The sequence below is a fragment of the Diachasma alloeum genome, unplaced genomic scaffold (genome assembly GCF_001412515.2).
Source record: "Diachasma alloeum isolate Michigan unplaced genomic scaffold, Dall2.0 Dall_scaffold_00366, whole genome shotgun sequence".
Classification (NCBI taxonomy): Eukaryota; Metazoa; Arthropoda; class Insecta; order Hymenoptera; family Braconidae; genus Diachasma; species Diachasma alloeum.
In genome coordinates, this window is record NW_021680505.1 from 366,585 (window position 1) to 386,291 (window position 19,707).

Here is a 19,707-nt window from a genome sequence, read left to right on the forward strand (position 1 = left end):
AACATCGACTCAACGTGACCAGATGATTTATTCCGTCGCCTCCTCTAGCCTCCTCTCTCACATATCTCCTTACTGAAACCCCAGGTTAATGTTTTTCATAATATCAATTCAGTGAAATATTAATTAGTGTTGTGATAAAACGGTTAAGAAATAAAATAAGTGCCCTTTATTTTCGCTTCATGAGGTGTATAACGCTGTAGATATACATTGGCCTGTCAAACGTTCCACATACGTTTGCCGCGCATTCCGCTTTTAATATGGGAGAGAGGATGTGGAGGAGAGGTTAAAATAAAATTAATAGGATGATATGCTGAATGACAATGTTTACTCATTTTTAACTATTGAATGAAATTTATCATGTAATAGAAAACAGTCAGGGATCAAGCTTTTATTGTGCGTTACCGGAATTTTTACTATGCAGCACCGGAATTTTTCTGGTGCTAGACAATTGAACCCACTTTACCAGACGGCACGGTAATTTTTGCCTGAATTTCGCCTGAAAAATTCTGGAATTTTTTTCTCCGTGTATTCTTCCGTTAGGAAATTAACAAACAAACTTGAGAAATTCGAGCCGAAGAGTTTTTATAAAAAATATTTTAACAGGATAAATTCTATAGAAAAATAAAATTCTGTTAATTTTTTTTAAAAATAATTTCTGTTAAATATTTGAATTCATAACAACTGCAGAAAAGCTGCGGCATTTTTCAATAGAATGGACTAAAAATTCGTTCCAAAATATATTCCTTCGTCCCCATTAATCCCGTACACCCTGACGAAAAATTTGTTGAAAAATGGAGTGGGGAAAAAAAATTCGGGAAATAATCAGCAGGGATGTATTTTCGGTAGGGATAAAACCCGGTGGAGGGTCCGGATCGAACCGGTGAAGAGAGTAGACGTGTTTACTAACTACTCCGTTTGTGTTCGATTATCAGTTTAGTATTACTGTGCCGCGTGTAATGTAAATTAAAAGTGCAATTGCATAAGCATTGAAGAATTACACTAAACTAAATTAATTCATTTATCTAACTGTTTTGACCCTTAAGGGGTCTTGCCGGTGCATATTTCTTCCGACTACGGGGGGAATATAACCCAACTGACACCATGGCCGAATCTACTCAAGTTACCATCCCTAGTCCTTCATACTCCCAGATTATTCGACAAGAGTCACTCCCACAAAAGGATCAAGCTATCGTGCTAGAGGTGATTGAAGGTCTAACTACTCGTGATTATGCACTGGCCCTTGGCAAAATTGTAGATCCAGCGCACATGATCTCAGTAGCTCATATCTCGAACAAGAGAATACTCTTCGTCTTGGCCAACAAAACCCTAGTGGAAAATCTAGTAGAAACTGAAACATCGATCAACATTAATGGAAGAGACATCTTGATACAACCATACATCCCGAAAACCAAACGAGTAACACTGTCCAACATCTTTCCATGGGTTCCTAGTTCGACTATTGTCCAAAAACTAATTGAACTGGGCATTTCCCCTGCTTCTCCGCTTACTCCAGTACGAGCAGGCATCAACGATGTTGGGTTTACGCACCTTATGTGCAACAGACGGCAAATACAAATTCCTTACTCAGACGTAGTGAAACTACCTGAAAAATTCTGCGTACACCACGATACAATCGATTACTGGATATTCACATCTACGGACTCGATAACTTGTTTCAATTGCAGAAAGAAAGGCCACGTAGCCAGGGCATGCCCAGACAAAAACACGGAGACCATAACACCTGAGGTGAATAATACGGCATCCCAACGTCCAAGTACAGCTGTCGACACAAATATTCAGCAATCAATAACTAATGAGGAAGCGAATAAAGTAAACATGGACTGGGCTACCAAGGGGCAAGGCAAACGTAATCGTTCAATAGTCAGTCTCTCATCTGGAAATATTANAGGGGCAAGGCAAACGTAATCGTTCAATAGCCAGTCTCTCATCTGGAAATACTGCTCCTGCTAAGAAGAAAGCAGCCATGCCGACGGACACTCCCGATAACTCAGACATTGAAAGTGACGCATCCTCTCTCTCCAGCTTATCCTCATGCAATGATGCTAAAGCAGCATTAGATGGCCCTTTGAAGGGTGCAGAAGCACATCTGACGGAATTTAAAGACAAATACACTCGACCAGCTAAAAACGTTCTTGGCGAGGACGCAGGGTTCATCGAATCCGGCCTCCATAGCCCTGAGTTTCACGACCGACACACAAGGAATTATCGCGATGCTTACCAATGTGACGAAATTTCTCGGGGATCGGAGTCTCAAGAGCCGTATAAGCAGAATAGTCAAAAAGCTCAAATCGATCAACGCCTCGACCGAACCGGCAAAGGAAGGGAATCCACCGACAATCGTAGATGAGGAGGAGGACAGTCCAGCCTCCCGTGCAACCCAGTAAAAGCCAATCAACGGAGCCGTAGCCGCCGAAAACAACGTCCACACAGCATAAAACAAGGAAAATCGAGTAAAAATATATATATATATATATAAATATTAAAATAAATGATCGAAAAAGAAAAGCAAAATAAGTATAATAAGAACTTGAAAATTGTTCTATGGAATGCTCGTAGTGTAAGAAGAGTGAGGGAAGAATTAACAATGATTTTGAAAGGGGTAGATATCTTAGTATGCCTAGAATCGAGACTCAATATTTCGACAACTCCAATGAGTCAATTCCAATACCCAGGACACATAACCTTTCGAAAAGACAGAGATGGTTCTAAAGGAGGAGGTATAATTATTTTTATTGAAAAAAGTATTGCCTATACAGAAATAAAAAACCTAACAATACCAGACCCAAGAGTCGAAATGTGCGGACTGAAGTTAACAAATATTCATCCCGAGATATCGTTACTGATTTGCTATAGGCCTCCGGGTTTTAATCTAACTGAAGTAGAGTGGCAAAACATAATCTCAAACGTAGAAATTACTAACAACACTTTAATATTTGGCGATTTCAATGCACACAATACCGTATGGAATTGTCGTGATTACGATACTAATGGTACAAGGCTGTATAAAGCAATCGAAAACTATGACCTAACAATACACAACACCGATACACTGACACATGAAGATCCTCGAACACACAGCAAATCAAATATCGATCTGTTATTGTCAACCCAGGAGATATCTGACATCATTAATTGCAAGGTGAACGACGAACCATGGGGATCAGATCACTTTCCACTCATAGTTAATATAAATGTACTCAAATTTTACTATCAAAAAAAAACTTTCAAAATTTACTCATTAAAAACAGATTGGAATAAAGTAATAAAACAACTTGACGAAAACTATCATACAGTAATAACTGAACAACTCGAAGAACTAACGATAAATGAAAAGTACGACAATTTCTTCGATACGATCAGGGATACTATTAAAAAACATACTCCAGTTAAAAAACGCCAAAATATGAAAGATAGTAAAAAAAATAAAAAAGAGAAGAAAAGTAATCCGGTCAGTTGGTGGGACGAAGAATGCAATCGCACCAAAAGACTCACAAGGGCAGCTTACAAAAAATGGTCTTTTTCACGTGATTTGAACCACCGTACGGAATATAAGCGCTTATGTGCCGTCGCCAAAAAACTATTCAAACAGAAAAAAAAAGAGTATTTTATCAAGTTTTCTCAATCATTAGACTCCAGAGTAAATATTAAATACGTGTGGAACAAAGCTAGAATACTGAAGAACAAATGGGTTAAAACAAAGGAGGAAAACCCAGCAGAAAACTTGCAATATGTCGAAAAAATAGAAGAGGCATTAAATAGAATAAGTCCACCGTACGTTCCTAGCAATCCCGAAACATCGCCAGAATGCGTGGACAACCATTTCCTATCCAACCAATTCAATTTTACAGAATTTATCACGGCGCTCAAGTCTCGTAAAGTAAAAAGCTCTCCCGGAATTGATGGAGTTGATTACCAAATTCTGAAAAAATTACCAACAAAATATCAATTAGTGTTGCTTGATTTATACAATGAAATGTTCTCTTCTGGTGCATATCCAAAGGCATGGAATGACCATTATGTTCACTTCATCCCAAAAGGCGATGGTACTAGCGTCAGACCAATCACACTGACTTCATGTACATGTAAGTTATACGAAACCATGATAAAGAACCGACTAGATTGGTGGATCGAAAACAATAAACTACTAAGCAATACACAAACGGGATTTAGGAAGGGCAGCTCATGTGCAAATAATCTAGCTAATTTAACATTGTGTGTTAGTCAGGCCTTATCCAGGAGGCAACATGTATTAGCGGTTTTCCTAGATGTGTCTGGGGCGTTCGATAACGTGAACTCTGATATCCTTGTGGAAAAGTTAGCATCAATAGGATGCTCTAGCAACATCGCTAAATTTGTTAAATTCCTATCTCATGAGAGGAAAATAAGCACAGAGTATTCAAACGGAGTTCGTTACATACATAAAGGGGTCCCACAAGGTGGAGTACTAAGCCCACTACTGTACTCTGTTTATGTCAACGACATTATTAAAAATATCCCTGATGGAGTAGCGGTATCTCAGTTCGCCGACGACACGGCCATATACTGTTCTGGTGCGAAGATAGACGAATGTAAATTGCGATTGGAAAAAGCTATCCTGTCCTTAAATAATAATCTCTCTGCCATTGGCCTGGATATAAATCCACCAAAGACTCAACTCATACACTTTAACAATAAAAAAATCAGCCCGGGGGACACAATCATGAAAATAAAAAACCACACAATCAAATCAGTAGAATCCTGTCGATTTCTCGGGGTTATATTTGACTATAAGTTGACTTTCAAATCTCAGGTGGACTACGTGGAAAGAAAAACACAAAAAGCTTTAAACATCGTTAAATTTTTAAGGGGAACTTGGTGGGGCTCGGACCCAGAAACTCTACTAATCCTATACAAAAGCTACATTCGCGCAATAATTGACTACGGTCTTCACACCTATTATCCATTCTCAAAGCAACTGACCCACAAACTAGAAAAAATACAATATGATGCAGTCAGGGCGGCCCTGGGATATCGCCGAAGTACTCCCACGAACATACTTCTCGCAGAATCTAAATTAATGACCATCAGAGATCGAGCAGCCTTTTTAGCTGAAAACTTCATCATAAAAGTAATGAGTAATAACAATCTGTTACTACACAAAACAATCGAGACATTTTATAGTTCTAAATACAAAATCGCCAAAAAACAAAATAGACTATTATTGCAATCCATCACAAATTTACGGACAATGGTAGAAGCCTTAGAACAAAAAGATGCATACAATATATACAGTCACGAATTTAATAACCTCATGCTCGAAATTCCTGTTAATACGGAAATCGGGGAACTGATTAAAACAACTGGAAGAGTTCAGATACTGACAGAAGAGCTGAAGAAAAATTGGAACTCATCCTATTGTATGTTCACGGATGGTAGCAAGATCAAAGATGGAAATGCGGTCGGTTCTAGTGTTATCTGTCCACAGCTGAATATTTGCGAGGGTAAAAGTATGAACGCTAATGCATCAGTATACACTGCTGAATGCTCAGCTCTAAACGATGCCATGAGCATTGCAATAAATAATAGCGACCAAAACGTGCATATATTCTCGGATAGTCTCAGTGCTCTTCAAGCTCTTCAAAATGTCTCATTGAACATAAAAAGCAATAATTACATCTTAGAAATAAAACGTAAATATAACCAGCTAACCGAAATGTACCCGGATCGCCTCATTCAATTTTACTGGATCCCATCCCACATGGGAATTGAATTCAATGAGCAAGCGGACTCTACTGCGAAAGCGGCGACAGAAAATCTGCAAATAGATATAGATAGAATTCCATTTACCGATTTCCAGGAAAAATTTAAGGAGAAAGCCTTCTCTTCTACAACGAAAACGATAATTGAAAAAAGCGAAAGTAAGGGAACAGTGTACTTCCAGTCGTTTTATACAAAGAATAAAAAACCGTGGTTTGCGAAATTTCGGAAGCTATCCAGAGAAACGATCGTATGGATCAACAGAGCCCGGTCCAATCACACCAATACAGCAAGTTCCCTTCATCGCATAAATATTATAAATGACCCAAAATGCTCATGTGGCCATCCGGAGGAGAACTTTAACCACATTCTGTGGAACTGTCCGAAGTATGAATATAACAGGGTTAAAATGTTGAAGAAAATCCAGAAACAAATACAATTTCCACCTCATATCAACTGTATATTGCACTCACTAAGTCTACCTGTCATAAAAGCTATCGATAAGTTTCTAAAAGATTGTAATATTAAGATCTAACGTTATATGTATAATAGTACGTAAGACAACAATCAGTGCTGTAACAGACATGCTAACAAAACGGAAAAAACTGTTTCCGTTAAGCCAATAAATCCTGTACGGATTTCTAGAGCAATAAAAAAAAAAAAAAAACCCGGTGGAGATTAGTGCCGGTGGGGTTATCTTTCGGTGGGGATGTTACAAATCAAAAATTCGTGGGTAGGCTTGTCGTACGGTGCAGTTGTACAGGGTGAGTCATCATCGGGTCGACTCGTTCGCTGATTGGCTTGTACCACGGTGGGGATGTAAATTTCTCGAATCATTGGGTAGTAATGTTCGCGCGGTAGAGTTGTCAATATTCAAATCGTTTCGGTGAGGGTGTCGCTTGGTGGAGATGTAAAAGGTGCAGTTGTACAGGTAGACTCGTATTTGGTGGGGTCGGTCGTCGATAGCCTTGTAAAAGGTGCAGTTGTATAGTTGCCCAACCACTGCATCAATATCCCTATATCATTACGAAACATAACACAGATATTTCCAATTAGGGAGCGTTCAAATATTACGTGACGCTATTAGGAGGGTGAGACGGGTCTGCATTTCGTGACGACTCTGATGGAGGGGGGAGGGGGTGTTGCTTAGATTGTGATGTTATACCATATACTTTTTTTTTTAATTTCAAACTTCAGTGATTCGTTTCACGAATCGCTGTCTCTGGACAAATGACAAAAAATAATGTTCGTTACCCGGCCGAAAAAAGCGTTTCTAGCTCATATGATTGCAGTCGTCCCCTTTGGTTCGTATTGCAAACTCATATTCGCCAGCAAAGTTTCCTTCGGCCTAGTGACGAAATAGTATATTATGTCATCAGGCGATAAAAGTATCGCTTTCGGCTCGGATTATAAACCCACATTCGCCAGATAACGCTTTTATCGCCGTGTGACATACGATATTTTATGTCGTTGGGCCCGAAAAACGCGATCTAACCGAGCGAAGCGAGTGTAGAATCGCGGTTTATCGAGCCTAATAACATAAAGTAATATTTTTCATCCGTCGCTTCCACGAAAAGGAAACCGGACATCAACCTAGAAAGAAAGCTAAAAATGCGAAGTTTATTATGCTTATCGCTGCAATTCAAAAGAGCAGCAGCGACACTGTGGTGTCATGGCAGTTATTCCAAATGTACGTTCTATCCGAATTGCTGTCAACCGTCAAAAGAAACTTTTGGCAGTCCCATATAATACTGAAGATGACGAAGATGAAGAATGAAGCGATGAAGCGTTCATTGATCAACAACCCTTCACTCAAATGACCCTTCACTCATTTTTATGAAAATTCGTTTGACTCGCCCATGAGATTAATTATTTGACGATTTTTTTTTCTCCCAGGTATCTAAACGATTCGCAAACAGGAATTATTATTTGAATGCAGTAATAATAAGTTGACATACTCAGAAAGTATTGAAGAAAGAATTGATTATTCACGAGATTTTTATTTATACTAGAAAAAATAAATACCAAATTGTTCTCTACATAAAGTGGAAGTTGATTTTGTGACATAATATTTGAATGCCCCCTTATATATTCTAATATATAATTTACGGCTTCCCAAAAAAGGCGGTAATAAATAATATCAACATATATAATCCCTAGTGGACCACATTCCAAAAGAGGAGCTCCCCCTGCAGGACAGCCTCCTCTCTCTCTCATCAACAGGAGACGTCCTGGTCCTGGCCCTCCATCGCCAAGCGGTAATCCTCACCTCAAAATGGGACCTTCAAGAGTCCAGTGACGTAAAAAATAAATTCAACATCACCTGGAGTGGTGCCCTGACCTCGGACCCAACCGAGTACGTCACCTCAGTCTTATGCCTCCCCCTGGCGCTCCTCGGCAAATCAAACATCGTCGGGGGCGTGGACTGGACCTGTATAGCAGTCGGTTTCAGCACCGGCTTCATCCGATTCTACACAGAGTTCGGTGCTCTGTTACTAGAAGAACAACTCCACAACGAAAATCTCATATCAATAAAATGTCAATCCCTAACTTCCCTGACTAGCCACGCCGGCGACACCAGTCTGACCGAGGAGATCCATGTCTTGTACACCACCGCCATCTCCATTCTCCCGGGATTCCCCCTATTTTCTACTTTGCGGGCTCGAAGGAACCACCTAGCCCAGATCCAAGCGAACTCCCTCGAGAAATTCGGGGACAAACTTTCCAATTCCCCTTCGACCCTGACCTTCCGAAAATTCGGTTTCAAAGAGCAAGACATTATTAACGACTGCGAGTTCATAGGGATCACCTCAGTCAATACTTTCGATCACCTGATGACCGCCTCCATCTGCGGGGGCTATGGCGCGTCCTACAGGTCCAGTGCCCCGCAACATACCCTGACCATAGCAACCGGCAAGCGCCCCTACCTCGGTTTCCATTACGCCCTGGAAGGGGGCGCGGCCCCCGTCCTGTCAGACGTCGCAATGGCGATGGCTAGTTCCTTGGCGAACGCCATTGGAAAAATCGGTACGGCGGTGCCCTGGCTGAGGACCAACCTTAAGGGGAACAATAGCAATGCAAATACGAACGCTCAGGAGAAGAAGGGCCCGGCTGGCGAGTCACCGGAAGTCATGACCTGCAGGTTTGCCTTGAGCGATGTCATGAGAGAGGGCGACAACTTCATCACTAGCCCAAACAGGGCGCTGTCGGTGGTTTCCGACGCTATGGGACGGGTCGTACTCTTGAATAATAAGAAGGGGGTGGCTTTGAGGATGTGGAAGGGGTACAGGGACGCGCAGTGCGGGTGGATCGAAGTCAGTGAGGACAAGCATTTGTCGACGAATCGTTTAAATGAAAAGAGTCATAAAGGGTCGCAACGAAAAACTACTCGATACGCTTTGAAAACCGCACTATTTCTGGTCATTTACGCACCTAAGAAGGGAGTCATTGATGTCTGGGGCATTCAGCAGGGGGGGAAGATCACGACCTTCACGGCTAGCAAAAATGGCAGACTAATCTACATCAATTATGGACTTGTGGGGCTGAATGACACCGCTCCAGTCATCGCCAATAAGCCGCAGTATGCTTGTGTATTCATGGATCCGGCAGGTGGACTGAAGGATCTATCCGTTCCATTCCATTACGCACTTAGTAGCAAAAACGGAAAACGAGCGCGAGATATTCATCTCTTCAAGAAGCTCAAGACATTCATGAGGGAGGTGGAGTTCGACGAAGACAGGCTGATCAGCCAGATCAAGAGTGTCTGTTCAGACTTGAAGACTAATGAGATTAGACTGCAGATAATCGAGATGCTCATGGGAAATAGACACATCACGCCGGATGCCTTGCTAGCAGCTACTGACTGCTTCGTCAACGCTTTGATACAGTTCGAGGATGACGAACTTGAGCCTGCGCGAAAGACCCTCTACAGGATCTCCATTCAGCTACAGAAGGCTATAGAGTTCTACAAATATGTCAGGTCGCTGTTCGATCGCCCCCCGGAGTACAACACTGTCGCGTCCAGCTGCATTCCAGACACAAAGTGTCTGTCCAAAGTTCTGTTAACGTCTGAACATGAAGTCGACAGGATTCTCAAATTATCCCAACACCTCTACGAGTTCGAACCCATGAAGTCCCAGACTAGGGTCACCTTCAAAGACGACGGCGAACTATTCCTGAACTTTATATCGTCCTTTGATTTCGGCGTGCAGCAGAACAGCATTGGGCTGACGCCGGACTTGAGCGAGGACAAGAAGTATCAGATTGGCTCGCTTATTTATCAAGGCTGGATGTATTCCAGTGAATCGACAGCTGAATGGGAGGAGGCGGCGCAGGCCTCCAACATACGATCGAAGTCTATGGTTGAGTTGGCGTTGATCTACTGGCTGAAGAAACTGCCGGGGGCACCGCTGGAGATCGAACTCAGCAGATTCACGCAGTTGCTGCATGGCATCTGCGCCCTTGATAACATCGAAGGTGATCGCGAGGGAGATGAGGGTCACGAGGGGATTTCCTCCTGGTGGAGCGACATCAGGGGCATTCTGATGTCCTCCCCTAGACCTTTCCAGGCGTTGACGGCTGCTTTGGCTTGCAGGACTGTTGAGATCAGCCAGCAGAGGCGAAGGGACTGTATTTCTGATAAAGAGGCTGAAGGTGCTGAAAATTATGATAGCGAGAAGGGCCAGGAGTGGGAGACCATCAGCAACGACACTTGTCAGTTCACCTTGCTCATTGGAAACCTTGAGGATGTCTCGCTTCTCAACGCCGTCATAAATCAGCCAATTCCGAATAGCAGCGGACGGTTCAACTCCCTGCCGTATGAGAGGCTTGACATCTCGATGGGGTACATCATCTCCAAGGGGAAAGGATCCATTTCGGAGATTGTGGCCAAGTGGTTGTCGTCATCTGGAGTCGATCCTGAGAGTCTTATTGATCCACATGTTGAGTATTCACAGGCTGTAGAAGTGGCCTCGCGTGACGTCGAAGGTCAAGCGGCAGAAAAGTCGAATGGTCCTCACAGCAATGATGATAATGCTACTGTCAAAGAAGATAAAGGAAGTGTTTTGGAGAGACATCTTGATCCAGTCACTCGGGAAGTCTCGGAAAAGATCTCTCTTCTGAGGCAGCACTTCCCGTACAGTCTGACCAGCAGCATTTTACTGGCGAATTTGTGCTGGGAGTTCGTCATGCATTGGAGCAAGAACGTCACGAAGCTACAGTCCCTAGAAGTTGCTTTGAACATTCTGCGGAAAATTCCGTCCAAATGCATGAGGCACGGGGTGTGCTGCCTTCTTTGGAACATTCACATCAAGAAACGGATGGAGACGGCTTCTAAGCTCATGAACAAACTGGGAAAACTGCCCAAGGAACGATTGTGCATGCAGGAGATCGGATTGTCTGATACTGAATTGGGCCTTCTCCTGCAGCATTGTGTGACATTCCTCGATATTTTCCTGGATTCTGAAGTTGTTGATGAGGATAACGATGTTGTCTTGAAGTTTGAGGAGTTGTGGGAGGGACACACGACCGCGGGTCCTCAGCCCTTCGCGGTTCTGGCGGTTTCCCAGACACCTGCGTGGTTCGACCTCATCATGCTGCATTTCCAGCTGGCTAATGTGCTGCATATGATCGCGCATTTCAATCTCAAGACCCTCAGGCTGATGGTTAATCTGTTTGATTCGGCTAGCAATCAGTACTTCTTTCAAGACATCACGGATAAGACGGTTTTGGGTTGGTACAGGGATGATAAGCGGGACAATATGAGGATGGAGTTCTTGTGCAGAGTCATCACAGCTTCTGTTGAGGCCATTCATCAGAAGACTTCGGGGGAGGGCGGGGAGGCTTGTGATAGTGAGGCCGTTTTGTGGATGAGCAAGTGCCAGACGATGGCGGCTTTATGGAAGATTGATAAGGATCGGTTGAGGATTCATCAGGTCTATCAACTTTATGTCAATGGATTCGATAGACAGGCGGAAGAGGTGAGCATTATTTTGGTTAAAGCTTATGCTTGAGTTTTAAGAATGTTTGACCCTGAAAATGTCCGTGGATTGTGCTTTGAGCAGCTTCGGGAGTCAAAAAATATGTAGCGCGAGCCACAACGAATTATTATTTCGAATATCGTTCATGTTTGAGACAAACATCGATCTATCCCTGGTTCTCGTCATCTTTCTAGATAATTTCCGAACTTTCCATGATAAAGGGTATTTGAACGCTCACGCTCCCGACCAAATCCCTCAGTCCGATTTCGAAACTGATTTTAAACACATCTCACGTGATTAATTCAACCGACTTTATTTTTACTAACCACGGGTTATTAATTCGCGATTCACACTGAACCGCCATAAGAAATACAGAAATTTGGGAAAAACTTAGCGCCATGAATTGTCAGCCAAAAAACGATGAAAAAATCTGAAAGATGGCTTAAACAATTGTTCACTCTATAGACACCAGATGAAGTGAATTGAGAGTGATTAAAAAAAAAAGAATAATTTTCAGAAGTGGTTGAAAACACGAGGTGGAGGCGCCACTAAAATTATTACAAAATTATTAATTCTCCTTAATTAAGAACCCTCGGGAGTAAAAAAAACACTGCAATTCGGGAAAAACTTCGCGCCATGAATTCTCAGCCAAAAACCGATGGAAAAATCTGAAAGATGGCTTAAAAAATTTGTTCACTTTATAAAAACCGGATGAAGTGAGTTGAGGGGGATCTCAAAAAGCTAAATAATTTTCAGCCGTGATTGAAAACGCGAGGTGGAGGCGCCACTAAAATTATTACAAAATGATTAATTCTTCTTAATTAAGAAATCTCGGGAATAAAAAAAATACTGAAATTCGAGAAAAAACTTCGCGCCATGAATTCTCCGCGAAAAAGCGATGGAAAAATCTGAAAGATGGCTTAAAAAATTTGTTCACTTTATAGAAACCAGATTAAGTGAGTTGAGGGTGATCCTAAAAGAATAAATAATTTTCAGGTCTGTTTGAAAACACGAAGTGGAGGCACCGCCACGATGGCGGCGTCCACACGTGTCATCTACCTCGTATTTTCGAACATTTCTTAAAAATATTAATTCTCCTTCCAAAAAATGGTTAATTCTCGTCAAATTATCCTCGAAATTTCGTTTTCTATTCACTGGAATAGATTTCCATGGCAATAAACAACACGGAATCCCTGGCAGTAAGCCTGCTACCAGTAGCAGGCAGAAGAATGATGAATTACCTGTCCCAGACACCATCCCTCCTAGAGCAAGTCTCCAGGATAAGTCCATCACTCGCACAATATCTAGAACAGCTCAATATTCAATGTGTCGTCATATCCACGAGCTCCCATGACGCAACCATCGAATTAATACGAAAGGTATCGCGATATCTGCCCGAGACCCACAAGGACTATCACCTGGCGCAGTTGATGCTCGACGCTACCTTCATCTACGATGGGCAGTTATAAATAAATTTGTTGTGTATTATAAATAATAGATGATCAATTGTAATATATTATTATTGTCATTGTTTTGTCTCATGAATCTTGTTGAGTAGAAACATTTTTAAGATGAGAGGAGAATAAAGAGAGGAGGAGGCGAAGAATATATTCCATTTCATGAAATCCCTTATTGACTTCTCGTTGAATTGATTCAATCGAGATTCAATCCTGATTTAGAAACAATCCTGTGTAAAAAACAAAAATAAGTTTTTTATTTTTCGTAGTTATTTTTCAAACGTTAGATAACAAATTTTCTCTCGACATATTTTTCCATTACCATTGATTATTCCACATCAGTGAATTGGTTTTTTAAACAATCCCGATTTTTCAGTACCTAGATTATTATCGCAACTTCAATACTATTCACGTAAATATTATCCCTATAGCAGCTGTTATGAGGTATCTAAATAATCTTGAGTCGTATACATAAATAACCTTTCAATTAACAAAATTACGGAGTAATTACAGAGGAGAATTAGAATCTAAAATAAGGTAATCATTGCATTCGTTCGTTCAGATCGTGATATCTTAATCCTTATTGTTAAATCCCTTGACAATTCGCGTTAAAATCGTATTTGGAAGGCTCCGTAAGAGGGTCGTCTAATAGTCTCCCAATTCGTGAACTCCGTGTGATGGATTTCGCATCCAGGGCTGCCCACTGTCGTCAGCCAATGCGCCCTGAAACCAAAAAAAGATGAAATATCAACACTAAAAATCACATACCAAATACGAGATTTTGTCGCGCATGAAAAAAATTCACAGATAAACCTAGTGAAGTCGATAGAAAAGGCTATTGCATTGCTATTGAATTTCTATTGCCAATTCTATTAGTTTTTTGCCGATTCCATTGAGGAATTCCTCAGCTTTACTGCGGGCATTTTTTATAGAAAATATTTTATAGGAAAAATAAGTAAATTTTCATCTTTTTATAGAACTTTTTCTATTGAGACATTTTATATAAAAATTCTTCGACATGAATTTTCCAAGTTATTTCCACAGAATCATCCAAAAACTAATGGACATAGATCGGCATCAATCATTACTTTAGTAATATTACGAGAAGTTGCGCCTTACAGTAATTTAGATTTATTTTTCAGAATTGAAATTTGAAAAATAATATAATAATTGGTCATTCAATTTCTCAGTTATTGGTTGATAAAATAATTCGGAATTTGACCATTTAAATTGATGGTTATTGTTGTAATCAAAAAATTGATGAGTAATATTACCAATTGACGTATTCAAAATTTAACTGTAATTCAAAATTTCGATTATGCCGAAGTCTATAATAGAAAGTTCAATAGAAATCCAACAGAATTTTCTACCGAACTCGCGAGATTTTTCTGTGAAATTTTTTCGTACGTGAATCTTAGTGCCGCCGAAATGTGTATATTTATGGACAGAAGAAATATTCAACCCAATTTTTCATGACATCACGCATGAAAAGATTCAATAAAAAGACTAGCGAATTCGCTAGAAAATTCTATTGGAGTTCTATAGGAATTCTGTGGGGTTTCTATAGAATTACTATTGGAATTCTATTGAAAAATTCAATTTGTTTTTTGCGCCGTTGACGTCGCGCCTATTGACGTTTTCCTATCGAATATTCAATAGAACCAGCGCAAAGAACAAATAGAATTTTTCAATAGAATCTCAGAAATCCTATAGAAACCCCCATAGAATTTCAACAAAATTTTCCAGCGAATTCACAAGGTTTTCTATTGAATTTTTTCATACGTGAAATAACCACTATTTTGCATTATAATAAAAATTTTAAGCGATTTTTTTAGAACAAACATCACCAGCTATTGCCACCTGTATATAATTAGCAGCTAATCAGAACAACTGTGTTTATTTTAGTTCATTGTGATCAGCTGTCACGTGACGGGAGTCAGACAGATTCTAATTAACTTTCGCAAAAAGACACTCGGTGACAATTGCCTCAGTTTCACGAGAATCAACAAAAAATTACTAGCACTGTTATCCTGACATTGATGGATAACCGGGATGTGTTTGGGTGGTTCAATAATTTGACATTGCGCCATGTTTTGCTAATGAAGCAATAAATACTCGAGATTATTAGCTTGCCACCTTGATGGATTGCCAAGAAAGTTGCTCAAGATAATCGTGGAAATGATGGATATAGATCGGCTATTATAAAACAATTTTATTTTGTTATGAATTCATTATTAAAAAGTTTAATTGACGCCATCAACTGAGGATTAACATCAATGCGAATTCATCATTTTCATTTTCATTTCACGAAGACCCAACAGCCCATGACCAATTACAGAACCAATTAAATATACGAAAAATTTAGCAATGAAATTATCAATTTATTCAGTTTAAACAAAATTATAAATCATCTAAATAATTTTGTAACAAACATTGTCAATTATTTTTCATTGTCATTTCTTTTTTTCCATTTTCAGTTGTTTCTGGTCATGTTTAGTCATGCTATTCAAATCATAATTAATGCATAAATTATTGCACGCACGAAAAAATTTGATAGAACAAGTCAACTGAATTCGATTTTTCTATACAATTTATTCTATTGTGATATTTTCTACAGAATTTCCTCGGCTCAATTTTTCTATTCTCTTCATCAGGAAAATTAAACAAAAGAACTCGGAAAATTTGAGTCCAGGAAATTCTATAGAAAATATCTCAGTAGAAAGCCAATAGAATTGTCTAGCGATTTGACAGATTTTTCTATAAAATTTGTTCATGCCTACGATATGAGAGAATAATACTCACATTTGCTCAACATATGGCTTCGGCCCCTGCATCTTCCCCATGATCGTCCCATTTTTGCTATTCTTCACCCATCCACCGATTCCCAACGATCGACACAGATCTCTCGTGTATTTTGTAAAATAACATCCTGCGAATTATTCTTCGTTCTTTTCACTCATGATGATTCTTGTTGTTGAGTTGAAACTTACCCCCTAGAGACTTACCCTGGACTTTACCAAATACTTCAAAGTCGACTGATGTGAGTGGAACGTCTTTCATCTCATCGTCACTTGCCATTGTACCTCTCGAGACGCTCATCAATTTATTTTTTCGTACTGCCTTTCCGTACAGATCGCGATCGAAAATTACGGACGCAATTTTTAAAAACGAATTGATTTTTTCCCCGGGAGATGAACGAATTCGCGAGGTTCAGGGGCTTTGACACATGAGGTGTTTATAGTTTTTCGTGGGTTTTAATCAGGGGAATTGTGTTGTTTAGCGGGGGAATTATCGAATTTGTCGTTGATCGCAACACGCAAGCTGATTTTTAGCTCAAGAGTAATGAGAGGAGGATCGTCTAGAGGTGGGAGAGTGAGGAGCGCCTCAAATAGAATTTCTTACGATGCGGTCAGAGGGCCAATGGGCCGTCAAGATTGATTGCCAATCGATAGATAATCATTGATGAGAGTTGACGGACTTCTGGGGATAAGGGTTCAATCGCACGTGATTGTTATGTCTGCTCTGAAATCATCGATTGTTTGATTTATTTATTGTCTTCCTTCGTATTTCGGTTATTATGATAGGGACGAGTGAGTGCATTTTCTTTTGTTATTTGAGGAACTTATGCCATTCTGAAAAATACCTGGATACACGTATGAAAAAATTCAATGGAAAACCTAGCGAATTCGCTAGAAAGTTCTATTAGAATTCTATTGAAATATTCTATTTGTTTTTTGCGCTGATTCTATTTTGATATTCGAGAAGAACAAGTCAATAGATGTCGAAATTCTGTTCGATTTTTTCTCTTGAGATTTTTTCTATTAAAATCATTAAGCACAAATTTTCTAATTTTTTTCCACTGGATTTTGTTCTGATTTGCATTACAAAATCCGAGTGGAAAAAATTTAGAAAATTGATGCCCAAGTATTCTTGTAGAAAAAATCTCAAGAGAAAATTTCAAACAGAAATTCGCAATCGATTGACTTTTTCTTATCGAATATCCAATAGAATCAGCGCAAAAAACAAATAGAATTTTTCAATAGAATTCCAATCGAAATCCTGTAGAAACCCCTAGCATTCCTATAGAATTCCAATAGAATTTTCTAGCGAATTCACTAAGTTTTCTATTGAATTTTTTCATGTGTGTAATTAAGTACAATTTAGGGGAAAAATATGATTTAAGATATTTTTGTCTTTAATCTTATTTGAAAATACAGACCTAGCGACCCTAAAATCAGTTGAGAGAGTGGAGTCTTACGAGCCTTTTATATACATAATTTATAAACAATCAATTGACCACCATAAAGGTCACTTGTTCAGAATCGTAACAAATTTATTAATATTCAGAATTTTACCAGAAATCGATTTCATGTCTAAAAAAACTAGTGGATTGGGTTGTTGGTCGTTCGCTGCGCTCGCTCCCAAATGTGGGTGCGTTGAAGTGGATGTGACCTGTTGGGCCCACACTATACGAACTTCCCGATTCGTCTACTCCGTATAGGAATTCAATAGAAATCGTTATAAAAGAATAGTCTTAAAGAAATATTATTGCACTCTATGAAAACTGTAATTGATTTTTCAAGCAATCTACATGGCCCATACAATTATTCCCTGCCGTTTGCAAAAAGTGAGTGCGTGTGTGTGTGTGTACATATGTGTTTTTTTTTCAGTCAGCGCTCACCTAATTTTCATTGTCATTGTGATCGAACTTTACTTTTCTTGAATTTATTATCCGGTTCATTGTCGTTTTTTTGGGCGGATGAGAAATTCGTCATCTTCATATTAATATTATTTCTCATTAATTAGTTGCAAATCTATGGTCAGGAAAGTCTTGCAATCTCCTATTTACTAACATTGATGCTATATGATGACGCATTATGCTCACATCATAATTTCTTTGTTCACTTGGTTCTTTATTGAAACACAATAATGTGGCAAAATATATTGCGAATGCTCCACAGTCTATTGTGTTTATTTGATTTTGCACTTCATGAAATTTGTATTTTTTTTGGAAATCTGTAAATGGCATTCAAATAATCGATTTGATCTTCCTGTAAATAATTGTTATTGAAACTATCATAAATATACATCCATTACCATTAGATCTTGTGCAGATCCAATGTCCTATGACCTTCTTTTTGGTAAAACAAAAAACTACTACTGGGGCAAAATGGATCGCTTTTTCTACTTTAGCTAAAATGTCCTTGTGTTTGCACTCTCTTTAAAGAAAGATTATTCTTAAATTTTTTGAGAATTATTTTTTTTGTGTAAAACGAGAAAATTTGGGGAATTGGAGGTGACTATTTTGTTGTGAAAGTTTGAGTGATGAGGGGATTGTCGGCTGTTCGGTGGGGTTATATTGAGTAATTCAGCGACGGATTGAAATCCTGTTTTATGGTCACCGTTTTGTTATTAATGAGATTGCGACGTCACTGACCTTAATCGCATCATTTGCTCGTAAGAAACCATCTATTGAAATTTTCAAATAAAATTTTTTTAAATGGTTTTTCTTAAAAAACTCAAGAACCACTCCACCAATTTCATCCAAAATCTAATCAGCACTAAGTTACATAAAAACGCTTCGATTCCATCCATTTTTACGAATATCGCATCATTCCTTCGTGAGAAATCGTGAGCCAAAATTCTGAGGACACACGCGTCGACGCACACACACACACACACACACACACACACACACATACACAGATATCGTGTTAAAAATGGGTGAAAATGAATGTGGACATTTTGAAATGTCAACATTTGATAAAAAATCGATTATTGATTTTCCGGGTAATTACTATGACTTCCCCAGATCGGGAAGTTAATAAGGTTTCTGAAAGCTTAAACAATTTCAATTATTTACTTATAAACAACGAATGTTTAAAAAATTATTATTCTGGGCAAAATGTAATTGTAATAACGATGAATATTCATGATTTTTTCAATTTTTTCTCTCGCAATTTGATTGACAAATTCGATAACGGAAAATGGTTCAATTTCCCATCATCTTAAAATTCCCCTAATTTAAGAGACTTGGTTTCGTGGCGATGCCAAACTCCTCCATAACTCTCGATAATAAATATTGTATTCCATCCCACCAAAATAAAATACATAAAAAACAGGCGATGAACAGTATAGTCCCCTACATTTTCCATACCGTGTCCCCATTGTCGACGTAATAATATGTAGGCCACGAGGGCACTGTTTTATCCACCACTTCCCGGTGAATAATGGCTCAAACTTTTTAGCATTCCTTTGTTCAATCATTAACGGCAGTGAATGAATAATAATGAAATGTCGACAGGACGTCTCCCCTGCGGATATACGGGGAAGAATGTACAGTACGAGAGAATTGCGTAATGATAACAATACCATTATCTCGCCCAAGGTCTCAAGGGCTTTAACGACTTCGTACTTTACTCATCAGATCAGGCAATTTAGTCTCTCGTTTTTCGAGAAAATGTGTCTTCTCGCATTTTTTCTATTCACATTTATTGAATGAAGGTCACGATTGA

General features: G+C 39.3%; 2 protein-coding genes across 3 annotated transcripts in view; one reads left to right on the top strand and one right to left on the bottom strand.

Moving 5' to 3' along the window:
* LOC107041523 (rab3 GTPase-activating protein non-catalytic subunit) overlaps positions 1-13,341 on the top strand; it is a 20,911-nt gene extending 7,570 nt beyond the window's left edge. The window contains exons 2-3 of the mRNA XM_015262118.2: positions 7,918-11,735; positions 12,899-13,341. Of these exons, the coding sequence (XP_015117604.1) occupies positions 7,918-11,735; positions 12,899-13,204 (4,124 nt within the window). The 3' untranslated portion in view covers positions 13,205-13,341. The remainder of the gene's footprint in view (positions 1-7,917; positions 11,736-12,898) is intronic.
* An 86-nt stretch (positions 13,342-13,427) lies between these two features.
* Positions 13,428-16,581, bottom strand: LOC107041524 (acylphosphatase-2). 2 transcript variants are annotated; one of them, XM_015262119.2, is made up of 3 exons: positions 16,183-16,581; positions 15,995-16,121; positions 13,428-13,915 (listed from the first exon to the last, which is right to left on the bottom strand). In XM_015262119.2, exons 1-3 carry the CDS (start codon positions 16,289-16,291, stop codon positions 13,801-13,803), a joined length of 351 nt encoding a protein of 116 aa, XP_015117605.1. In that variant the 5' UTR covers positions 16,292-16,581; the 3' UTR covers positions 13,428-13,800. The 2 variants fall into 2 exon arrangements, with proteins under 2 accessions (XP_015117605.1, XP_015117606.1); XM_015262120.1 differs by having other exon boundaries at positions 16,198-16,579.
* Between the last annotated feature and the right edge of the window lie 3,126 nt (positions 16,582-19,707).